At 51.9% G+C, this 24,553-nt stretch overlaps 1 protein-coding gene across 6 annotated transcripts; it reads right to left on the bottom strand.

Annotated features, from left to right (window-relative positions):
* Positions 1-264: 264 nt before the first annotated feature.
* Positions 265-23,925, bottom strand: TRAF1 (TNF receptor associated factor 1). 6 transcript variants are annotated; one of them, XM_060101719.1, is made up of 8 exons: positions 23,742-23,924; positions 20,275-20,683; positions 18,256-18,340; positions 8,333-8,398; positions 7,423-7,833; positions 5,764-5,941; positions 3,651-3,799; positions 265-1,580 (listed from the first exon to the last, which is right to left on the bottom strand). In XM_060101719.1, the coding sequence occupies exons 2-8, from the start codon at positions 20,412-20,414 to the stop codon at positions 1,362-1,364; spliced, it is 1,248 nt and encodes a 415-aa protein (XP_059957702.1). In that variant the 5' UTR covers positions 20,415-20,683; positions 23,742-23,924; the 3' UTR covers positions 265-1,361. The 6 variants fall into 6 exon arrangements, with proteins under 6 accessions (XP_059957702.1, XP_059957698.1, XP_059957699.1 ...); XM_060101715.1 differs by having other exon boundaries at positions 20,275-21,036; positions 23,742-23,923; XM_060101716.1 differs by lacking the exon at positions 23,742-23,924 and adding an exon at positions 23,321-23,672 and having other exon boundaries at positions 20,275-21,036.
* Between the last annotated feature and the right edge of the window lie 628 nt (positions 23,926-24,553).

Raw genomic sequence — 24,553 nt, 5'->3', positions numbered from 1 at the left:
AGTGGTGCCCGGGCCTTTCTCTCTCTAGCCTCTCCTGTGTAGCATCTCCTTTGAGGTCACAGAACTCAGCGAGGGAGGCGGGCTGGGGCGGTTCCCCCATTACAGACAGAAGACTGAGGCAGAGAGGCATGTTCCTGCCAGCACACCAGCCTTGGATGCCACCTGCAAAACTGGCAGCACCACCCAGAGCTCACAGGTCACCACCAACTCCCACAACCAGACCCTTTATGAAAAGTGCAAAAGAGATTTTTTAAAAATTCTTTCTTTGGTTTTATACAAATAAAAGGACAACATCTGCGGGTGGCTCAGCGGTCCTGATCCATCAACTAGAGATGTGGTTGCCTTCGTTCATCGGGCGACACGGGATTCTGGAAATGGCCGAGAGTGGGGCCCCCAGGCAGGCAGCGTGGAGAGTCTGTGCCCCTCTCCTTCTCCACGCTCCTTCCAGCTGCCTCTGGGAGCTAGGGACCTGGTTTCACCTGGAGGAGGTGGAGGGGCACTCAGCTGGGGGAGGCGCAGGATGCAGGGCCTCTGCGTGGCTCTGCGTGGAGGGCAAGCAGACCGCCGGGCCCTGGGTGGCAGGTGCCGTGCGGGTCAGCTCAGCCCACCTGGCAGTACTGAATGTGAATCAGGAAACTGGAGGGCATCGGGCACCTGAATGTTTCCAGACCCCCCGCGGCACTAGGCCTCATCTGGCCCAGGAGGCCTAGAGTCAGAGACTCTGGGCTGGAAGGAACCATGAAGGTCTTCAAAACCACCCCTCCCCCCATTTGATGCCCTCCCCGCAGCATAGCCCCCTGGTTTTGCTTGTTCACCTCCAGTGCTGGGGAACTCGGTCCAGGCTGGGACAGATTGAATTCGCACTGGCACCCTGTCACTTCCACCCCCTGGTCCTGGTTCTGATCCCAAGCAGGACGAGAGCAAGCTCACTCTCCATGGCGGCCTGCAGAGGCCTTCCCATCCCTGGAGCTTCTTTGCTGAGGTCCCACACCTCCAGCTCCCCATCCACGCCCCAGCCTGGTCCCCACACCCTCCCCATCTTGGCCGGAGTCCATCTCAACATTCAGGGCCGGGTGGCTCTCAGAGCTCCAGTGCTGCATGGTCAGTGCAGGGGGATCAGTCCTGCACCACCTCCTTTGGGACCCTCTGCCTTTGTGGGCCCAGTCCAAGGTCCTGCCACACTAAGGTGATAGCTAGCCACGGTCAATCTGTCAGCTCGGCTCACATTATGCCAGCCGCGGCCCATCACGGTGCCTTGGGATCTTGGGCGCCAAGGGCAGGACCTCAGTCATCTTGCTGAACCCCCGTCTGAGCGGGTGCTCCCCTGGGACCCGGGTGCGGCTTGCTCGGCCCCTCCTGCCCTAAGCGTTTGTCTCCACGATGCACTTGAGGAACATGGTGTCGTCCTTCACGTAGGCATGCTTGGGCGACTGCAGCTTGTTGAGGGGGAAGAAGAGCGGGCAGCCGCTGGCCACATTGGTTTCGCTCTGGGGCCGCTGGAAGGATGCTGAGTTCAGGTCAGGCCGGAAGGCGTCGATGGCGTGCTCACGGTTGTTCTGGTCGAGCAGCATGAAAGTGACCTGCGGGGCGGAGGCCAGTGGGAGGTCAGGGGCAGGGTCTGTGCCTGTCACCCGTGCAGCCCCTCTAACCCTGAGCTCACACGGATCAGGAGTCAAAGAAACATGTAAGGACCACACATGGCGTACAGGAAGAGCCTGGAAACGGAAGCACCTGGTACGTGAGCAGGCTTCAGCAGTGTCCCATGATTAGAGCTCAGGTGTTCTAACAGGAAGGGGGAATTCAGATGCCACTGCCAGTGGCTGTTGGGGGCTAAAGGGGGGACTAAGCCGGGACAAGGAGGCTGGACTCCATAACCCAAGATGTCCCTTCCTGCACTGAGATGTCTGCCTGATCCTTCAAACACAGCTGGACCCTCCCAGGCAAGAGCAGACAAGCCTTCCACTGAGCGGATGGCAATCAACACCCTGAAACACGAACCCAGCTTCTGGTCTGTACAGGGGCCCTATGTGCCTCCGAGAAGCCAACGATCTCAAAGTGACACACAGCCTCCTCCCTGGCACACGTCACTGAAATGCCCATCGCCCACGGCAGCAGTTCTCAAACTTGGCTGCACTTTAGAATTCCCTGGGAAGGTTTGAAAATTCCCGATGCTCAGGCCTCACCATCTATGGTAGTGAGACCCAGTCATTAGTATTTTGAAAATCCCCCCAGCACATATGGGAACCACTGACCTTGTGACTCATAGCCAGACCACTGTGGCACTACCGCTTCCACCCCACCCGCTTGCCCTATCTTCCTCCACCCCAGCTGAGGTGTGGAGTCCACACCCTCCCCTTCCCTCCCCCACTCCCTTGCTGCCGCCATTCACCTGCGGGGAATCCCTGCCACAGTCCCACCTCCGGTGGCCCTTTTAAGCATTTTTAACAAACTTTATTTTTCAGAGCAATTTTAGGTGCACAGCAAAATTGAATGGACAACACAGAGATTTCCAAGTACATATCCCCACACAACCTCCTACACTGTCAACATCCACACCAAAGCGGTACATTTGCTACAGTTGATGAACCTATGTTGATGCATCATATTCACCCAAAGTCCCTAGTTTAAGGTTCATTCTTAGCATTGTACATTCTATGGGTTTGGACAAATGTATAAGGACGTGAATCTTATCATTATAATATCATTCAGAGTATTTACACTGCCCTAAAAACCCTCTGCGTTCCACCTATTCATCTCTCCTCCCCTCCATGAAATCCTGGCAACCACTGATCTTTTTACTATCTCCACAGTTTTGCCTTTTCCAGAATGTCATATAATTGGAACCATACAGTATCTAGCTTTTTCAGATGGGCTTCTTTCACTCAGTAATATGCATTTAAGCTTCCTCCATATCTTTTCATGGCTTGGTAGCTTATTTCTTTACAGCACTGAATAATATTCCATTGTCTAGATTTACCAGAGCTTATTTATCCATTCACCTACTGAGGGACATCTTGGCTGCTTCCAAGTTTTGGCGATTATGAATAAAGTTTCTGTAAATATCTGTCTGCAGGGGTTTTGTGTGGATGTAAGTTTTCAACGCATTTGGGTAAATACCAAGGAGTGTGATTTTCTGGGTCACATGATCCAAGAATGTTTAATTTTGTAAGAAACCGCCAAACTATCTTCCAAAGTGGCTTTACCATTTTATAGTCCCACCAGCAGTGAGTGAGAGTTCCTGTTGCACCACATCCTTGCCAGCACTGGGTGTTGTCAGCGTCTGGGAGTTTGGCCATTCTAAAAGGTGTGCAGTGGCATCTGCCTCCTCCTTCCCTTTTTCTGACAATGCTGTCAGTTCAGGCTATCCCCACAGGACCTCCTCCAAGAAGTTTGCCTTATTCAGCCACCAAGTGAACTTCATCTCTACATGTCTTCCAGGGTCGCTGGTCCAAACACTTTAGCTCCTAGACTCAGAATGCAGCAAAGAGCCTTGGCTACTAGATGTGAACTCAGGCTCTTGTTTTATGAGGGGAAACTGACAGCACGAAGGGCAAAGGGACTGCCGAGGTCACACAGGCAAGTTCATGGCTAAATCAGGACCAGGACCGAAGTTTCCTCCACCCCACCCCCACTGTCCCCCAGGCCCATACCTTGTTCCGGAAAGGCCACGGCAGTAGAGCATCATACTCCCCTCTCATGATCACGATGAAGAGGGACATGTGGGTCCTCTTCCCCGTCCCGTCCCCATTCAGGTAGAGCCGCAGGCACAACTTGTATCCGTACTTGGCAGTGTAGAAAGCTGAAATGAGGAAGACAGAGTCAGCGCCAAGGCAGCTGGAGAGTGCTGGACTTTGCAGATGAGGAAACTGGGACTGGCAGTTAGGCATGCCCAAGTCATGGCTCAAAACTACAAAACTGGGACTTCCCTGGTGGCACGGTGGTTAAGAATCTGCCTGCCAATGCAGGGGGCACAGTTTTGACCCCTGGTCCGGGAAAACCTCACATGCTGCAGAGCAACTAAGCCTGTGCGCCACAACTACTGAGCCTGTGCTCTAAAGCCCACGAGCCACAACTACTGAGCCCGCGCACCACAACTACTGAAGCCTGCGTGCCTAGAGCCCATGTTCCGCAACAAGAGAAGCCACTGCAATGAAAATCTCGCGCACCACAACGAAGACCCAATGCAGCCAAAAAATAAAAACAAAAAAATGAAATCTGGGGATGGAGCTCAGCGTTCTTCTCCATTATAGAGCATCAAATCTTGGAGATCATCTGGCCTGGTGGCTGTCAAAGGCCATCAGAATCACAGATTGCCCCTGGAGCTTCTGACTCAGTAGTGCTGGGGTGAGGACTGAGAATTGGCATTTCTAACAGGGGATAGAGATGCTGCTGGCCCTGGGATCACACTTCTGATTTAACCAACCTGCGTTCTGTAGTCGGGAACCCAAGCCCAGCAAGGGGAAGTGGCTGGCCACAGTGTCACAGTGTACTGGGGGCAGAGACAGAATTAGGGGCCAGGCCTCCTACCTCCCAACATGGACTTCTTTCTGCTGCCCTAGGCCAAGGGGTTGGGGTCTCCTGGAGGCTGGGAGAGAGTGCGGCGGCTCACAGTGCTGCCGGCCACCACTGGCAAAGGCCCCCGGGATGAATCATCCCCTGGTGATTAGGCCCAGGGGCCTGTGGGCTCTCTCCCTGGGCAGCTGAAAGAGCCATCCGAGTGTGGGTTCCAGTAGCCGTCACCATGAGGGCCCTTCTGGGAGGGGCTGAACGGGGACAGGGTGTGGAGGGCGTGCGGGAAGGAGTGGAGGGGACAGGCTGACAGTCTGACTCATCTGTGCCCCTTGTGTTTTGGTAGAACAGGAAGCCAGAGACACTGCTTGCTTTTTCCCTCTCTGGAAAGAAGCCAGGACAAAAAAGCTTACGTGTAGGAGGCGAGGCCACCCCCTGAAGGGGCTGTCCCTGTTCCTGAGGAAAGGGGGCTGGCTTTGGGACCCAGCCTGCTCTGTGGTGTGGGGCAAGCTCCCATGCCCCTCTGAATCCCAGCACTGTTGACCTTGGGTGTGTCAGAGGAGCAGATGGCCAGGAAAGGCATGAGGCTGGAGCAGGTGTGAGTGGTGGTTAAAACTGCCATCGGCAGAAATCCTCCTTAACGACCCACCCGTTTACTTAGAGGCACACGAGTGAGGCCAGGGGAAAAGCACACAGATCGGAGCACAAATATACACATTGTTACATAGACAGCTATCAGTTAATTAAGAGAAACAACAACCCAGTAACTGCCTACTTTATGCAAGACATCGTGCCAGGCCCAGGGGCCCCAGAAATGACTAAGAACTGCCCCAGTTTACACAATACTCAATCACGAGCTCCCCACAGTGGTACACAGGAGTTCTCCACTTGTCTTATTTCAGACCACTGGGGTCTCTGAGGGCAGGGCCCCATGGTATTTACCTGCGAAAGTCACCCTGGGCTTCCCTCGCATCTACACAAACTTTGGTTCACAGCATACTCTCTTTCACAACAGATACCCACACAACGTAGATCATTTTATTCCTAGTTGCAGACCGTGACGGATGTCCAGGTATGCCTGGTGCAAACAGCCCCTGATCCACGCGGCTGAGCGGGGAGGGGCCTCCTACCTCTGCGGGCCTGGTAGGGCCAGGGGCCTGAATGGACACAGCCCGCCTGTCAGAGCGGAACACCCACCCACCGACCCCCGCCCACCTCCCCCAGCTGGTGTCTGTGCCCCCGGGGAGGCCTTACCTGGGGAGAAGAGGCTGACGGTCCTGCCGCAGGCTGACTCATGGCACCGCCTGGTAACACTGGTGACCTTCCATAGGAAGGTGCCGTCGTAGGAGGCCTCTTCCATGAGGCGGAAGCCCTGCTCCAGCTTGCTCAGGGCCTGGTCTTTCTGGGCCAAGGTCTGCTGCAGCTCCACCACCTGGGGCGGGGAAGCCCATTCAGCCAGGGGCACCAGAACCCAGCTTGGCGGTGGGATGGGGACAGCGGGATGTAGAGACAGAGCTGCCCCTGAATTTGCTTTCCTTGCCTCCCTCAGCCATGTGCATCTGCCTTTGTATATGCTGTCCCTCCTGCCTGGGATTCCTTTCCCTTCCTTGTCCACTGGCCAACTCCTGTTCGTCCGTCAGGAGCCTGGCTCACAGACTTCTTCCTCTGCGAAACACTTAACCACTGCCCTAGCTCAGCTGGTTTCTCTCTTTCATTTTCGATCTTATAGAGGCTTTACAACCATCTGAGATAAATTTTTCTGCCTTTCCAACAGGATAGATGGTCTCCCCTATCAACAGCTGGGTCCATGCTCATTTTATCTGTGTCCATGCCTTGCACAGTGCCTGGCACGTAAGAGTAGAGCCAGGAAATTCGTTAACGAACTGAAGACACAGTCACTGCCCTCGGGGAGGCCATCACCTTCCAACTGGGGCAAGAGTTACATAAATAAATCCTTTACTTCGCCACTCAAACCCAGTGCCTGGCTCTTCTGGTAGGTTCCTCAACTGACATTTGAAAGAATACAAATTTATTCTTGGGTGTACTCAGGTAGGGAAGTCAGGAATGGAAGTGAGTGTCCTTAAAGAAAATTGAATCCCTAATTTTATGGATGGGAAAGTTGCAGTCCTGTGACTTGCTCAGATCTATACAGCAAGTTAATGGTGGACCTGGAAGTAAAATCCAGGCCTAACTCAACATGAGACGGTGAAGTAATGTTGCTGCCCCCCCCAAAAAAAGCAACATTAACATTGTGACTGGTTATATTAAGAAAAGTATAAGCTCTGGAACAAAGGAGGGGACAGTCTGGCGCAACCAAGAACTGTCAGAGAAGTGCATTATCTGGTGGTTTGGGACCACCACTCTGAGTGTGTGGAATCCTTTAGAGGCTGAGCCAGAACATATGAGGACAGCATGAAACAATGTGCTCTGATGAAGTGGTGAAGGCACTGGGGGTGTTTAGCCTAAAGAAGGAAACAATCAGGATATTATTACTGACTGCTCATCTCTGAAGGGCTTCCATGGGGGCTAGAAGTCAGATGTTTTGGGGGCCCCGAGGGGCAGGGAAGACACAGGAGGCTGATTTCAGTTAAGTATGAGGGAGAACTTTCTAGCGGTGCAAAACGTCCAGCTGTGGAATGAGATGCTTGGGGTGGGAATAGTCTATTGCAGAAGTTCAAGCAAAGGAAAGGAAGCACTGGACAGGGGAGTTTGACCTTGACTATAACTTCTGACTCGGTCCTCTTCCTAGAAGGTTTTGGGATTCAGAAGAGATATTTTTGGAGGAGGAGTGACTGGTCTGTGCAGGGAGAATACTTAGGAGGAAGGCTGGTCCTCTGCTCTGGAGACAAGATGGGGCGGCGGGGGTGTGTGCGCCTGAGCTGCCTTGAGGGTGAACGTGCCTCCCATGCTCACCCTCCGTTCCAAGTTCAGGATGTGCTCGCGGTCCAGCCGGCTCTGGTGGATGGAGGCGGCCAGGGCCAGGTGGGAGGCCTCCACCTCCTTGTTGAGGACGGCGACAATGTTCTCAAACACGCACAGCTTCCCCTCCAGCTCAGTCAGGAGCTTCTCCTTCACGAAGTGCTGCAGGGCCAGCTCCTCCTGGCTCTCGGAGCAGGGGGCCCGGTAGCAGTCCACCTCTAGGTCCCCAGCTGCCTCCACAGCCCCCTGCAGCTGCAGGTCTGACAGATTCTGCTCCAGGGCCATGGGTCCGGACCCCAGGCCAGAGCCCAGCTGGGCCTTCCACTGTTTCATGAACCCTAACAGCAGGTTCAGGTGGGTGGCCTGGGAGGTGACCTCATGCTCCTGCATGAACTTTGGGCCCCCCTGCCAAGAGAGTGGGGCTGATCAGTGAAAACAGAGGGGGAGGGAGGACCAGGGAGCAGTGGAGACTCCTGCCACCAAAGGCTGCCAAGGGAAGTCATATCCATTCACCCGGCCAAGGGAAGTGTACAGCAAGAGGGATTTGGAGAAGGACCCTGGCATCAGACATACCCATGGTGAGCTGTGTCCATCCCAGCCTCCAGAGCAACAATTCTGCCATGGCCTTGAGCACACTGATGATTCAGGACCATGGAGAGAAGCAAAGGGGTTTTTGGGGGTGCGGGCGGTGGTCATTTTTGTGATGCTACAATGCCCAGGTGAGACATTAAGAAGAACGCCCCTGAGTATGAAGATGATTTACTAGTGATTTTGTTGCTTGGGAAAGTCATGTAAGGTACATCCAGAGGCGTAGCTTGATGTTGTGGGAACATCCCGGAGGGGCTGAGTGGGAAGGTCTGAGACTGTAGTGTACAGATCTCCTCTCTCACGCTCAGATGCTTACCTTGAAGGAGCAGCCAACACCTGCAAAGGGACACCCAACTCCAGCCTCAGCCACCTCAGGGTGATCCTGGAAATAAGAACCATGTCACTGGATGTTATGGGGGTCCCAGTGGCACTGGGGCTCTCCGCAAAGCACCAGCATCCACCAGGCATGAGCTGGGCTGGGCCACAAAACTTTGCACATGCTGTTCCTTCTGCTTCAGCCGTCCTGTAACCCTCCTTCAGAACAAGAGCAGGGCCCCTGCTGTGATCCTGGGAAGCGCTGCCACCTCTCCTGAGGGTACATGTTCCACTCAGCCCTGTAATCATCATTTACTTTTTGGTTGCCCCCACTGGTCTGGGGGCTCCGTGAGGGCCCCTAACAAGCAACTTGACAATACTGTTAACCTATGTATAAGTCTGAGTTTACAAAATGCTTTCATAGTCATAATTCTTCCTAGGGCCCCTAACAACACTTGGGGGTAGCAGGGTCGGTTTTTTGTTCCCATTTGATTGATGAAGAAACTGAAGCTCACAGAGGGGCAGGGATTTACTCAAGGAGGAACAGCTAGGAAGCAGCACAGCTCCAGGGATCTTCCTACCCCATATCTCTATCTCTTATCAAGAGTAAGCCCAGGGCTTCCCTGGTGGTGCAGTGGTTGGGAGTCCGCCTGCCGATGCAGGGGACGCGGGTTCGTGCCCCGGTCCGGGAGGATCCCGTGTGCCGCGGAGCGGCTGGGCCCGTGAGCCATGGCCGCTGGGCCTGCGTGTCCGGAGCCTGTGCTCTGCAACAGGAGAGGCCACAGCAGTGAGAGGCCCGCGTACCGCAAAAAAAAAAAAAAAAAAAAAAAGTGTAAGCCCAGGAGAGACTGGGAGAACATTTTTTCCTAGACATAGACCTGGAAAGGGCTTATATCCAGAATATATAAAGAACTCTTACAATTCAATAAGACAAACAACCTAATACAAAATGGGTAAAATACTGAACAGATACTTCACAAAATGAGATATACAAATGACAAGCCTATGTAAAGATGTTCAACATCACCGGTCATCAGAGAAACGCAAATTGTAACGAAATGCCACTGTCCACTCACTAAATGGCTAAAATTTACAAAGAACGATAATATCGAGCTTTGGTGAGGATGTGGAGGAACTGAAACACTCATAGGTTGCTAGTGGGAATGCAAAATGGTACAACCGCTTTGGGAAAATCTATGGAAGTATCTCATAAAGTTAAATCATACTTACAAAGTAACTTACTTACAGACCGTGCCTATCAAGTTATCGGACAACCCACACATTCCACTCCTAGGAATTTACCCAAGAGAAAGTGAGAATATGTCCGGGTGTATGTAAATGTTCACGGCAGCTTTACTCATAATAGGCCCACACTGGCAGCAATCCAAGTATCCATCAACTGGTGGATGGATGAACAAAGTGTGGTATATCCATACTCCAGGACACTACTCAGCAGTCAGATGGACTAAATGACTAATATGTGCAATAACATGGAGGGACCTCAAAACATGCTAAATGAAAAGAGTCAAACACCAAAGACTACATACTAGGATTCTATTCTTACAAGATTCTAGAAAAGGCAAAACTATAGTGACAGAAAATAGACCAGTGGCTTCCTGGGCTGCAGCTGGGGGAGACTGACTAAACAAGGGCACAAGGAAGCTTTTTCTGGTGCAGAATCATTCATCCTCCTGACTGCAGGTCACACGGCTGTATACATTTCCCGGCATTCATCAATCTGTACACTTAAAATGAGTGAATTTTGTTACATGTAAATAATATCTTGATTTTCCAAGAGCTTTGTTGTTGTTTTTAAGAATAACCTCATGGGGTGATGTGAAGGGAGATTTGGATGAAAGGACGGGAGGACAGAGGTCTTTTGGGCTGAGCAAATACAAAGCCACACTAGTTATTATTCTCTAAAAGTAAAATAAGTGAGAGCTGTGGGCTTAATGAGTACAGTTGGATTGGGACACAGAGCACAGCCCAGCAAAAGGCCACGCCCCACTTTGCCCCATTGCCCCGGGCTTCAAGCACAAGTTACTCCCGATAAAGAACAGAAAACAGATGTCTTACTGGGGAGGGGTGGGTCGCCTTGTCAGGGAGACTGCAATGGCTTTGGAAAGTGCCCTGTGATGCAGCCTCTCCCAGCAGGTAGCTTCCCGACATGAGGGAAGGATGGAGGGCCTGAGGCCAGTGAGGAACCTGGCGAATGCACGAGGGGCCATCTCTCAGGCCCTGAAACTCCCTACGAGCCCATGATTCAAATCCTCTGCAGTTTCTAACGGTATATGTTTGAAGTGAGAGTCAGAGGGAGGTAAAAAGTGAAAGTGATAAAACTAACGGCGGGAGTCCAGAATCGCCCATAGGTGGAGGGGCACGTGTTCCTTTGGCAGCTGAGCCCTGTGGTGCTGTGTCTGTGCAATGAAAGCCCATGCAGGCTGGCAAGTGCTACATGGGTGGAGCGGGCATCCTTATTACCATGTACAATGGGAGTGGGCTGGGACCAGCCTCTCACGTCTGGCAGAGGAGGGGCAGGGGGTAACTTGAGAGGCTGCTGGTGGCCAGCCAGGCTGCCCAGAGTCCCACCATCAGTCACACAGTCTCTCATTCCTTGGGGTGCTTTCCAGGGTTAAGGGGGTGGGCTCTGGAGCCAGCCTGTCGGGGTGCAAAGTGCATCTCTGTCACTTCACACACTAGCTGTGTGGCCCTGGGAGAGTTATTAACTTCTCTATGTCTCAGTTTCCCAGTCTGCAAAATGAGGATAATAACAGAACTCCCCCTTATAGAGTTATGGTGAGGATTAAATGCCACAATACATGTAAATTCTGACATGACTGACCTATCGTGCTATAACAAAATACCACAAGCTTATTGGCTTAAAACAACCCCCACTGAGACTTCCCTGGTGGCATAGTGGTTAAGACTCTGCGCTCCCAATGCAGGGAGGCTGGGTTTGATCCCTGGCCAGGGAACTAGATCCCACATGCATGCCGCAACTAAGGAGCCCACCCACGTACTGCAACTAAGGAGCCAGTGAGCCACAACTAAGGAACCCGTGAGCTGCAACTAAGACCTGGCGCAACCAAATAAATAAACAAACAACAACAAAAAACCAACCCAGGGGCCTCCCTGGTGGCGCAAGTGGTTGAGAGTCCGCCTGCCGATGCAGGGGATACGGGTTCGTGCCCCGGTCTGGGAGGATCCCATATGCCGCGGAGCGGCTGGGCCCGTGAGCCATGGCCGCTGAGCCTGCGCGTCCGGAGCCTGCGCGTCCGGAGCCTGTGCTCCGCAACGGGGGAGGCCACAACAGTGAGAGGCCCGCATACCGCAAAAAAAAAAAAAAAAAAAAAAAACCAACCCACATTTTTTGGGTTGGCCAAAAAGTTCGTTCTGGTTTTTCATGTCATGGAAAGGCCCGAACGAACTTTTTGCCCAGCCCAGTATTATCTTACAGACCTGGAGATCAGAAGTCCGAAAAGCGAGCAGGATCGTGCCCCTTCTGGAGGTCCAAGGTGAGCACCTGTTTTCTTGTTTTTCCAGCTTCTGGAGGCCGCCCGCATTCCTTGGCTCAGGGTCCCTCCCTCCATATTAAAAGCTAGCAGCAGAGCATCTTCCAATCTCGCTCTGATTCTGATTCTCTTGTCTCCCTCTTTTGGGGACCCTTGTGATAACAATAGGCTCACCAAATAAGCCAGTGTCATCTCCCCATCACAAGATCCTTAATTTAATCACATCTGCAAAGTCCCTTTTGCCATTGTTATGGGCTGAGTAGTGTCTCCCCACCCCAAATTCATATGGGGAAGTCCTAGCCCCCATGAACATGACTGTATTTGGAGACAGAGTCTTTAAAAGAGGTAATTAAGTTAAAATGAGGTCATTAGGGGGGCTTCCCTGGTGGCGCAGTGGTTGAGAATCTGCCTGCCAATGCAGGGGACACGGGTTCGAGCCCTGGTCTGGGAAGATCCCACATGCCGCGGAGCAACTAGGCCTGTGAGCCATAATTACTGAGCCTGCGCATCTGGAGCCTGTGCTCCACAACAAGAGAAGCCGCGATAGTGAGAGGCCCGCGCACCACGATGAAGAGTGGCCCCCACTTGCCGCAACTAGAGAAAGCCCTCACACAGAAACAAAGACCCAACACAGCCATAAATAAATAAATAAATAAATAAATAAAAATTTATTTTAAAAAAATGAGGTCATTAGGGTGAACCCTATTCCAATATGACTGGTGTCCTTATAAGAAGAGAAAATTAGGACACAGACATCCAGAGGGAAGATGATGGGGAGATGCTGGGAGAAGAGGGCATCCACAAGCCAAGGAGAGAGGCCTCAGAAGAAACCAACTCTGTCTAGAACTTCTTGCCTCCAGAACTGTGAGAAAACAGATTTCTGTTGTTCACACCACCCAGTCTGTGGTACTTAGTTACGGCAGCCCGAGCAGACTAATAGAGCCATGTGAGGTGACATATTCACAGGTTCTGGGGATTAACGTGTGGACATCTTTGGGGAGCAACATTCTGCCTGACGCGGCACTCAATAAATGTTACCCATGATTAGTAGTAGTAGTACTATTATTAGCAAAATTATTCCTATGGATTAAGCACTGCCCTTGGGACATCTTTTTCCTTTTGCTAATGGCTGTCACATACACGCATCTGGATTTCCTTGGGGGTGGGTAGGGGTAAGGAACATCCCTAAATGCATTTGTATTTATACAGGACCAAAGCATTTTTGCAGGTTACCTCATAGGATCCTTACAATAATCCTCTGAGGCAGGCAGGGGGGATTAGTTTCACCTTAATACAGGGTGGGAAACCTGGGCGAGCAGCTTGCTCCACGGCACACCAAGCTTGCACATGTGAGAAGCCGACTGAATCTGGGTCTCCTGTCCCCCAGTTACGAGCCCTTCTGGGCTTGCTGCTCTCTCCACACCTGCGTGAGCACGGCCCCATCAGATCTCCCAGGGCCACGAGGAGGAGGTCGGGGCTTTGAGGTTCTGCCTCTCTCGTGTAGGTGAGGAAGCTGAAGCTCAGAGATGGCCGGTGACTTGCAGGATGCAAGCTTGGGGTGAGGCTGTGGCAGAGGCCAGGGGCCAGGAATCTACATCCAGGGTCCTTCCTCCTCACCAGGAGTCCTCACCTTGACTAAAGGGTAGCCTCATCTGAAGCCCAGGGACCGAGGGGACTGGAGAGGGAAGGGGCTGGGGTCGCAGAGGAAGAACGGGGCATCTGTCCTGAGCCAAGCCTGTGCCTGTCTGGTGCCACAGGAGGCCCCTGTGTGAGCGGTCTCATTGCTTGCAAACTGCTAAAAATAAAATTCGCAGTGGAATTTCCTCTGAGGAGGAAACAGAGAAAACAAAATCCCAGCCCTGAGGGAACACTTGTCCTTCTGTCCACGTCCGAGAAGTCTGGGGGTGTGTGGTGTTCCCAGCTTCCCTGCTTACCCAGGCCCTTTGTGACGGGGTCAGCAGAGAGCTCCATCAAAGGGCCCCCACTTGGGGACCTGGGGGCCTCCAAGAATGTAAGTGTCAAGAGGGTGCCGGGAGCATGAGAGCTGCCTCCGTGAAGCTACTGCACAGAGCGGAGGGTCTGCAATGTGCCAGGCACTTCCCACGCTGCTGTGCTGGGCACTGAGGCTGGCCAAGGTCTTGGATGCCTGGAGGGGCTGTTTTTGCTTGGGTCTCAGCTAGTGCTGAGGGAGAGGCACTCTACAGTGACAGGGTGGACTCGGTCCGCTCGCCAGTTCCTGCCCACCTCTGTACCTGAGTCAGTTTCCTTTCTGGCAACCTCTGCTTGGCTCGACTGCCACCTCCTCCAGGAAGTCCTGCCTGATTCCCCTAGTTGAAAGTAGTCTTGCCCATTCCTGTTTCCACAGCATTTGGTGGATTCCAGCACTTAAGGCTGACTGTGTATTTAAACCTGTGTAAAACATTTGGGGGTGATCCACCATCTGGAGGCAGCAGAGAGGAGATGTCAGCAGCCTAAGGGGCAGGAGTGGGAGCCTGGCTCTGTCCCCCCTTTGCTGTATGACTGGTGCAGGCACACCTCTTCACTGCACCTCGATATATTAGCCACTGGTGAAATAGGGGTATCACCACTGCCCATGACACAGGATGTCACGGGATCGATAAGGTTACAGATGCAATTGTCAAGCTCAGAAGTGTAAGGGGGTTCATTCCCAGGCATTACATTTCAAAGGACACAGATATGCACAGAGGCTGAGGAGAGACTCGAGAGGGACGTGGTCAGCGTCCTTCCACAGACTCAGGACCGCCTCAGGGGACAGGAGGCGGACTGACTTACTTTTTGTGGCCCCAAGGGAGACAGACTTCAGCTCAGTACAAACAAAGAGGAAAATGGTACAACAGTTAGTTCCCCATGGTGGAAGTGGTGCTTTCGTGCAGTAATGAGCTCCCTGTCACTGGACGGATACAAAGCCACTTGGCAGGAATCCAGTACAGAGCGGAAATTGGACTAGACAGCTTGACCTCCTATCATTTTCTGATTCTAGAATAATTTAAGGCGCTCTTGTAAGCCACTGGCAGCAGATGCCAGCTTGCTTTTGACCTTCCTGAGTGACCTCAGAGGGAAGAGAGTGAGAGAAACAATCCCATTCACAGGGTCTCAGGCAGACAGAATTGACTGCTATTTCCCAGCCACCGGGTCGTCCCCTACTTCATTGTCACTCCTGTAGGAAGGTCATTCTAGGCAAGAACCAAGTCTCTAACCAGGTCAACAGTTATCCTTTAATATCTGCTTCTTACATGAGCTAATCGGTCTAGGGCTTTGAACACTTCTTAGAGAGACATTAATCTAATGAAGTCAGAGGAGGGGGACAAACTGATAAGCAGATGGCATGGAAAGTGTTGCAAGAATGGGCACCTCGGGGCTTAGCTCAGCTGGTCTCCGGCCTGGCCTGTCCACCGCACCTTCACTTCCCAGGTTTCCCCAGATGCACAAACTGCAGAATCACCACGTATGCAAAGTGTTGATTTATAATCAGCTGCTTTCCTTTGGTCAAAAGTCCCCCCAAAGTTCCCATTGGGTCAGAAGCTGAAGGAGTCCCTGGTCTTTCCACTTGTGGCTTTGCGCAGGTGTCAGACCACTGGCTCACGCCACCCCCCAGCTTTCCACTGGGGGTGTACCCTCCTCCCACTCTGTAGCCTGTTCCAGTGCCTGTAATTCCATCATAAGAGTCACTTCATTTGGTTTAAGGCAGCAAGTTTCAAACTGTGCTCTGCAGGGCCCTAGGAATCCCCAGTGTCTCTGAGGGCCTGGGACAGGAGAAGGAAGTGGGGTAACCAAAAGGACAGGGCTCCAGGCTCCCCTTTAATCAGAATGCTTCTACCTTCATCTGATTTCACATTAACAAAGATGAAAAAATTAAGACTACTGGGTTGAGAGATATTAAAATATCTCATCTTTATGTTATCTAAGATTTGTACAATGAATCTGTATTCATTTTGTTAAGAGGCAAGAAAAAAACAAGTCAAAACAATAGTCCTGATACCTTCAGACAGGCAGGTGCCTTAGAAAGCATCTAGCCCATGTCCTCTCTTTCGAGGGTGGAGTACAAAGATGCTCAAATAGGGAGGCTTGGAAATTTATTCCATGGGTGTTAATCCTATTAGCTCGTAACCACATTGTAGAGTAGAAAGTTCTGGGGAAATGCACTGGATCCTTACTATTATTCCCTTGAGGACCTGCGGGGGGAGAGGGTTGCTGACAAGAAGACAGGAAAGCCCTCAAAAAGACAAATACCGTATGCTAACACATATATATGGAATTTAGGGGAAAAAAAATGTCATGAAGAACCTAGGGGTAAAACAGGAATAAAGACACAGACCTACTTGAGAATGGACTTGAGGATATGGGGAGGGGGAAGGGTAAGCTGTGACAAAGTGAGAGAGAGGCATGGACATATATACACTACCAAACGTAAGGTAGATAGCTAGTGGGAAGCAGCTGCATAGCACAGGGAGATCAGCTCGGTGGTTTGTGACCGACTGGAGGGGTGGGATAGGGAGGGTGGGAGGGAGGGAGACGCAAGAGGGAAGGGATATAGGAACAGATGTATATGTATAACTGATTCACTTTGTTATAAAGCAGAAACTAATACACCATTGTGAAGCAATTATACTCCAATAAAGTTGTAAAAAAAAAAAAAAAACAGCTCTGGTGGGACAGGAAATTCCTCCAACTCTCCGCAGGAGAGGGGCCAGAGCGGAGAAGGGGTAAGAAGGTGTGGAGACCTGCCTGCCTCTGGTTCCACAGTGGGAGGGAGAGCCGCCCTGTCAGCCATTGACTGGCAGTGGGACATTGCAGGTGCTGGAAAGACCCTGCACAGTCAACCTGGCATCTTCATTTTACAGGTGGGGACAGGGGAGTCATCTCAGCCATGCACTGAATTATAGAGCCATCCTCAGACACCAGGCTCCTGACCCCTGGGCCATGGTTCAGGCAAGGGTGGAGCTTTGGTTGAAAGGAGCCGGTGCCTCACAGTGTGGACAGTGCTGGTGGCCAAGTTGGCGAGACCCTGGTCATGAGGGAGCTTTGCAATGAGACGCCCCTGTGGGTGTCGGGGCCCATGTGTAAGAGGGGTTAGATTTACAGCAGGGATTCTTAAAGCTTTGGATTCACAGACCAATACCAGTTTGTTTGCTTTTTAAATTAGGAGATTAACATAAAGATTGCCATTTTAAAATTTTACTAAATAAAGGCTTTACCCCGAATTCTATCACCAATCACGATCATTTCCTTTATACAAAGACATGAATAGGAAGGGCATCATCTCAGAGTAAAGGTTGACTCTATAAATGGAAAGAATTTAGTTTTATAAGAAAAACTCATGACAATTTCCTTATTTTTTTTTTATCATTTTTGTCATGAACTGGTGGGAATGGACCAGGGCTGGTAAACATGTGGGAACCTCTGGGCTGGACAGATGACCTGAGAGGGTTCTTCCCCAGCTCAGAAGAGCTGGGGTTCTAAACTGATGCCTGAGGGTATCTCTTTGGCCCCTCACACTACCAGAGTTGCATCTTATACCTGGAAGCATGGTTTGGCAGAGCCAGAGAAGTGAGATGAGGATGGCCTGTCCCTGTCTGAGGGCAAACAGGGCCAGAAAGAACTGTCTAGGTCAAGAGTTGGCCAACTTTTCCTGTCAAGAGCCAGATAGTGAATATTTTGGGCTGTGAGGCCTCTGTTGCAACTATTCACCTCTACTGTTTTAGGACAGAAGCAGCTACAGGGACTTCCCTGGTAGCACAGTGGATAAAACTCCATGCTCCCAATGCAGCAGGCCCAGGTTCGATCCCTGGTCAGGGAACTAGATCCCACATGCATGCCGCAACTAAGAGTTCGCATGCCACAACTCAGGAGCCTGCCTGCTGCAACTAAGACCCGGCACAACCAAATAAATATAAATAAATAAATAAATAAATATTATAAATAGAAAAGCAGCCACACACAAGGCATATATACATGAGTGAGTTGTGGCTGTGAACCAATATAACTTTATTTAGGGACCTGGAAGTTTGAATGCCTTATAATTTTCATGTGTCACAAAATCTCATCCTCTTTTCAATTTTTAGAAACCTTTGAAGTGTAAAAACCATCCTTTGCTCGTAAGCTGTACTAACAGGTGGCAGGCTGAGTTGGGCCCGCAGGCTGTGGTGTGTTGACCCCTGTCTAGATGCTGTTTTCACCCTGAGTCTGTCACAGGTCGGCCAGGTGGCTTGGGGCAAGTTGCTTCCCCACCGCGAGTGTCAGTCTCCTCACTGCTGACAAAAATGAATTCAGTCTAGACTCAGACAAAGAAGGAGCCATCTGGCAGGGACTAGGTGGGCAGATACCTACTTGGCCTCTTCCCCTGCCAACAGAGACAAATGACAGACAGTCTTTCCTGGCAGTGCCAACTTACCTGCTCCTGAGACAGAAGGCTTCCTGGCCTTTCGGATGGTGTGTCATCCCCTTTGCATTTGGGACAAATCCGATCTTCACCATTCCTGGGGACACATGAACAAATGCCACTAAGTGAGGCATTCACGACTCCATGGCACCAACCTCCGTCCCCAGAGTTCCAAAAGCGTAGGCCTTGCCCAGTGTGGCAGCTGACATCAATGAGCACGCAGCTCCACAATCCCAGACCCAGCATTCCCAAACCAATGTTTTCCTGTAGTTTGCAGTGAGCTTCTCTGGCAGCCAAACCTGATCTGAACTGACTAGAGGCTATTAAAGCCCCTACTTATCCCACTTAGTGTGAATATTTATGTTTGCAGAAATATTCATTGCTTAATTATAAGGTGCATCCCCAATCCCCGCTGGAAGAATTACATAGTAATGCACTGACTTGCTTTTCTAAAATCTGAAAAACTTCTGCATTCCAAACTACATCTGACCCCAGGGGTTCAGACAAAGGACTGTGGATGTGCAGCTATATTAGTTCTTCTCAGCTTCCTCTATTTTATTTTGGTCTCTTATTTTTAGTAATTACAGATGACCATGGCCTCTCAGAATAAGAAGGGACCTCCGAGAACACCTAGCCTGAGGTTCTTAACCAGGAGTGGGTGCCAGACTCTGAATGGGGTGACACATGGGCCTATGTGCTTTAGCAAAGCTCCCAAGCCATCTGATCCTCAGTGAGAGCCACTGGTCAGGTCCATTTTACAGGAAGGAGAATGAGGCCTCAGAAGACGTATGGATCAACCAAGGTCGAGTGAGGCAGGGGCAGAGCTGGGCAGAGCTCTTCAGGCCTCAGGCCTGGATCCCTCTCCCGCCTCTGCCAGGATTTGGAAGAACAGCGAAGGAAGCCAAGAGACCCATTGCAAAAGCCTGAGATGAAGCCAGGATGGTAAAACCAGTCAAGCTTTTCTCCTCCCCCACACGTGCCCTTTTCACCACCACCTCTCCCCTCCTTCTCTCAGCCTCCTCCTTTGTGAAAGCATTGGAACTCCTCAAGCTTGCCTGAGAAGTTTCCCACCTTCTTAAACTGTAAAGTCCCAAACAAAGGTCATGCTGGGGGTGCACGGCAGTTTAAGAACACATCTGCCAGGAAACTGACCTGGGGCAAACTGACCTCATCTGTCCATTAGGCCTCATTGTCCTCATTTGTAAAATAGGGTAATAATAGTATCCACCTTTCCAAGGCTCTTCTGAAGACACAAGGAAAGAGGGCTTGGCACACAGTTGGTACATAATAGTTGCTTAAGGTGGGATACTGATGATCATATTGATGTCACACCTGAGTTATTTATATTTTAAATATAAACATACACATATTTTAATATATAATACACAATGTAAATTATATACGTATATTTTATAAACATGCAAAGTGTGTGCATTATATATAGATATTTATATGCAAATATATACATATTTTATATATACATATATAAATATATAATACATGAATATAGTAGATATTTTTGTCCCCTTTAAAAGCATTCCCAGCAAACAGTCTGAGGTGATGGGTGATATTGTGGAAGAAGATATATTTGTACAGCAGTTTGTCATTTACCAGGGAGTTTATATTCATTATTACAAGAATTTTTTGGAATGTTATTGACTGGGCCTTGTAACAATCCTGGGAGGTAGAAAATCACTTTACAGGCATTTTACAGACAAGGAGGCTGAGTCTTCAAGACATCAAGCAATTTGCACAGGCCACACAGTAAGTAGCCCAGCTGGACCCAGAGGCTCTCCCCCTGACCCCGGATGGCCTTCTGCTAAGGGAGCTGACGTTTGTCTGTGGCTACTTCTCCTTCCACCAACAGTCAGATGGGGCAGTGTCCGGGACCGCGAGGAACAGGTGTGGAAGCTGAGTCCAGAGAGGTGAAGTCACCTGCCCAAAACCACGGTTCCTCTCACCCTTGCCTCCCGTGATGGGTCCCTCCCTGGCACCTCCGTCCCACCCGCCTCTTCTCCTCCGACCCCTCACCTCACGTTCTCAGAGAGACAGACGGCACAGCAGAGGGGCCTGGGCTCTGGTGGGTCCTGGCAGACGGTGGGGGGGCACCCAAAGGGGAACTCGTTCTCATCGGGGGCCGGGCGGGGGCTGCTGGCCGAGCCAGAGGCCATCTTGGGGTCCCAGGCTGGCTGGTGGGGGGGCCCTGTTCAAGCTCCTCTGGGGAGGGGACCAGCTCCGTGGAGTCTGTGTTGGGAGAAGAGGTGAGTGCTGGCCGGGCCACCCTCTCTGATGAGCAGGAGTCTGATGATTTTATCTTCTCGCTGGCTTGTGTGGTTCAACGTCACAGCTGAGTCACAGCAGGGATGAGACAGGAATTACCCTTTGTGGTGAAAAAAATCCCCTGGATGGTGACTGCAGGCTCTAGGAGTGTCCAGTCATTCTTTTGAGCAAGAGGGAGGGGAGGGCGAGTCAGAGAGAAAAAAGAACCATGTCACGGACTTTTAGGAACCACAGCTAGTTTCCCCTGTCGGAGGACCTCAGGCTGCCACTGGCTTCCTCCACTTCCTCCCCAGGGGAAAGGGGCAGAGAGAGCCCCAGTCGGTGACTTGTCTATGTTCCCTGGAACCTCCGAGCAGCCTAGGATACTCGGTGTGGGTGTTCACTGCCCCAGTGGAAATCCCCAGGGTTCTGGAGTCAGGTCCAAAAATGCAAGTTCCATGCATATTAGCTCTGCCCTGTCCAGAGTATCTTAGGTAAAAGTCACTTTTGCACAGCGGGTCTCGGTTACCCCATCTGTAAAAAAAAAAAAAAGAGGAATTGCAACAGGATTCTCTCCAAGACTTCTCTGGGGTCTAAACTTCTGGGACCCCATGGCCAAGGCCAGCAGGAAGGCTTCTGATGGCCCAGCCCTGCCCGTGGCGTTCTTCATCAGTATGTGTGACACCTGGCCCTCCCCTCTGAAGTCCAAGGCCTCAGGACCATGGACTGCTCAGGGCCCTACCTCCACGGCCCCACTCAGGAAGTCATAGGTGGCCACAGACTCGGATCAGGTGCCACCACTTCCTGGCCCTGAGGAGAACAAAGGTCTAAATAAATACAAAGTCACGAGGAGTTGGTCTCAGCAGCCAAGTGGGATGCAGATCCATGGTTGTGTGGGAAGCGTGGCTCCTGGCACATCTACCATGCCCCAGGCAACGTTTTCCTTCCTATTCCTTAGAGCAACCTGTTAGGAATTCCGCAGGCATGTGGAGGCACAGAGGAGCAAGATGCCTGGTCCAAAGTCACCCAGCACCTGGTGGTACAGCATGATGACCACCAGGTCTGTAGGACTCTAAGCTCTGTGTTCTTCCTCCCATTCAAGAGAGGCAAAAACAAGGCAGCTTGGTGGAGCCTACAGAGCCCAGGGTGGAGTCAGAGCTTCTAGCCTTTGTTTTCTCACCTACCAAATGGAAAAGATGATCACTCCACATCTTTCTATTCTGCTGGGTTGCTACTAAGGGTTTTGCAAACTTTCATAGTAGTTTCAAATCACAGGCTTTGAGGTCTAACAGATCTGAGTTGGGATCCTGAGTTCATCACTTACTAGCTGTGGGTCCTGGGACAAGGTCAGTAACTTCTCTGCACCTCAGTTTCTACATCTGCAAAATGGGGTTAATATTAATACCTACTTCACCTGACTTGTAATAACTAAATGAGATCATGGGTGAAAGCATGGCATGGTGCACGGCCCAAGTGAAGTGCTCGAAAAGCTTTGATATTGATGATGGCCACAGCCCTTCCAGCTCCTCAAGGTCACGAAGAAAGATTAAAATGGTAAGTTATGCTTATATAGTGTTTTCACATCCATCAACTTTAGATGAGCCTCACAAGTGGGCAAGGCAGGTCAGACATTGTCCTCTGACCCTAGTAAATTCAACTGTCCACCTTCCCGGGAGCGATGCTGAGTCTGCCAGGGGTTGCTGGCAAAGAGGGCATGGCACCCTACCCTACTGGCTGCAGTGGAAATCAGGACCTCCACCCTCACCTGGGCCAGCCCTGACCTGGCCCTCTCAGCAAACGACCTTGAGGCCTACTTCAGAGAAAGACTATCAGAAAGCCACTCACTTAACCACATACCCCAAACCTGCAAACTTCCCTGCGTCCCCACCTGCTCCCTCCTTCCCTTGGTTTGGCACAGGAACCCAAGATTTCTCTCTCCATCCAAGTTCTTGGGTCCCTTTCTCTCTGCTCCCTTTTCTCTCCCCTCTGTCTTCAATGCCTCCCAGCTCCCTCCTATCAGCAGCAAAATATGCGCAAGCTGCTCTGATAATTACAAGTGAAAAGTAACAGGTACTTTTAGTGCTGTGTTAAGTGCTTTTACAGGCACCATCTCATCTAATCTTCACGTGAACCCTATGAGGCAGGTATTGTCATCTTCATCCCCATTTTACGGAAAAGGGAACTGAGGCCCCAAGAGGTTCAGTGACATGCCCAAGGACTCCCCGATAGTGAGCGGGGACTCGGGAGCCCTGAGCCTGTGTTCTAACCACACATGGTGCTTTAAAACGCCCTTTACCCTCATTCCACCTTCCTCTCCAGCATCTACACCTTCTCACTTTAACATAACTTCTAGAAAATACTGTCTACACGGGCGCTCTGCATCATCACTCCAATCTCCATGGAACCATCTCCCCAAGGTTCTCAAGGTCGAGGTTGCCAAATGCCCGGGGCTTGTCCCAGTTCCTATCCAACCAGCCCTGTGGCCAGCACCTGACACGCCTCTTGGCGCCTCCTTTCCAGTTCCCTTCCTTGCTGTGGCTTCCTGCACCCCTTCCGTGCTCCCCCCCGCCCCCACTTCTGTGGCTGCTCCTCCCTGTGTCTCCTTGACCCCCTTCTCTTCCACTCTGAACCGCCACCAGCCCCATCTCCGCGGCCCCACCCGCGGGGCCCGTAGACGCGGAGTCTCTGCGCTGCACACCCGCGTCTCCCCAGCCTTCCACTTGTCCTTCGGGGCGCAGCGGGACCAGACCCCACTTTCCCTGGGAGTCCCGGTGGGCCGCCCCAGGATGAGGTTGGGCTCCCAGCTTTGCGATCCTACCGCGTCCCGCAGCTGGAGCACAATCCCCCCCGCCCGGCTCAGTGATGCCGGATGACCTGTCCGTGGCCCCCAGCCCCGTTCGTGCGCCCCCCGCGGGCTGGTGACGGCCGTCTCGCCACCGCCACATCTCCGGATGCGTGCGCAGCGATGGGAGCAGAGCGGCGCCCGCGACTATTCAAGGATAAGCCACCGCAGGGCTGCCCCGGGCGCCCGCAGGAAGGGCGGGGGCAGCGAGTCCCGGGCAGGGCTCTGCAGCCGGGATTCCAGGTCCCGGAGGCGCGCGCGGGGGGGTGGCCCGCACTTGGGCAACCCCAGCCCCAGAGAGCTGGAGCCGGGCTGTCCCGGGCGGGGAGGGCTGGGGCGGCGGCCCGGAGCCTCCGCAGTCCCGGGGCGGGTGGGGGCGGGGTGCAGTGCAACCAACCTTGGCGCCGCCGCCGCCGCCGCCGCCTCCCAGCGGTCCGGCGGGAGCTTCCGGTGGCGCGAGGACTCGGCCCAGGCGGCGGAAACCGGGGAGGGCAAACCCGGGGTCGGTTCCTGCAGCCGGAGCCGCCTTTCCGAGGCGGCCTCGGGGGCGGGGCGAGCGCTCCCCGATGGGGAAAGTAGGCCCGGGGCGGTATCCACGGCGTCGCAGACTGTTTTTCCACTGAAGACTGACCTTCTGTTCTCCTTCTCCCCGCGCGAGTTCCTGGCTCGTGTGTGGGACTCAAAGTATTCGCAGACTAAACGAACACGGACCTGGGACTTGAACCCCCATCCTGTCCCCTGCCTGCCTGCAGTCCCGCGTGGGGTGGGGCGAGCAGCAGCAAAACCCAAGTCTTAGCCCTCTTAGATTCCTGCAAAGATCCTAGCACAGTGTCAGGCTCGTCCAAGCTTATTGGGTTGGAGCAATCAGCGAAGAGGTGTAAACAGCGGTTCTGAAGGCACGGCGCTTCCACAACACTGGGTGTTTTCAGAAACTGTTTCTGGTTTTGTCTAAACACACACACAGCCACTTATTCCTTATGAGTTTTGTGTATATCAATCAAAATAGTTATGGTACTTAGTGTTGGGATAGAATTTTTGTCTAAAAGGTACAAACAACCTTTATTTTTGTGAATTTGATAAAGGCTCCTTCTCCATCAAGACCTAACATCTGCAGGACTGTTAGCTGAGGAAGCAGTGAGCCTGCCTACTTTGTTGGTTTTGTTTCCTTTTTGTTGCTCAGAGGCACCCATTACATTCTCTATGTATTAG

Source organism: Mesoplodon densirostris, chromosome 6 (genome assembly GCF_025265405.1).
Source record: "Mesoplodon densirostris isolate mMesDen1 chromosome 6, mMesDen1 primary haplotype, whole genome shotgun sequence".
Taxonomy (NCBI): domain Eukaryota; kingdom Metazoa; phylum Chordata; class Mammalia; order Artiodactyla; family Ziphiidae; genus Mesoplodon; species Mesoplodon densirostris.
Note: the sequence above shows the minus strand (reverse complement) of the source record. Positions and strands in the feature narration are given on the sequence as shown.

Bases quoted from the DNA above. Each gene is read 5' to 3' on its own strand.
- TRAF1 (XM_060101719.1), bottom strand. From the start codon at position 20,414: ATGGCCTCTGGCTCGGCCAGCAGCCCCCGCCCGGCCCCCGATGAGAAC. The intron at 7,834-8,332 runs GTAAGCATCTGA...CTCTCTTGGCAG, and splicing joins GTGTTGGCTGCTCCTTCAAG to GGGGGCCCAAAGTTCATGCA. The intron at 3,800-5,763 runs GTAAGGCCTCCC...TCCTCATTTCAG, and splicing joins CGTCAGCCTCTTCTCCCCAG to CTTTCTACACTGCCAAGTAC.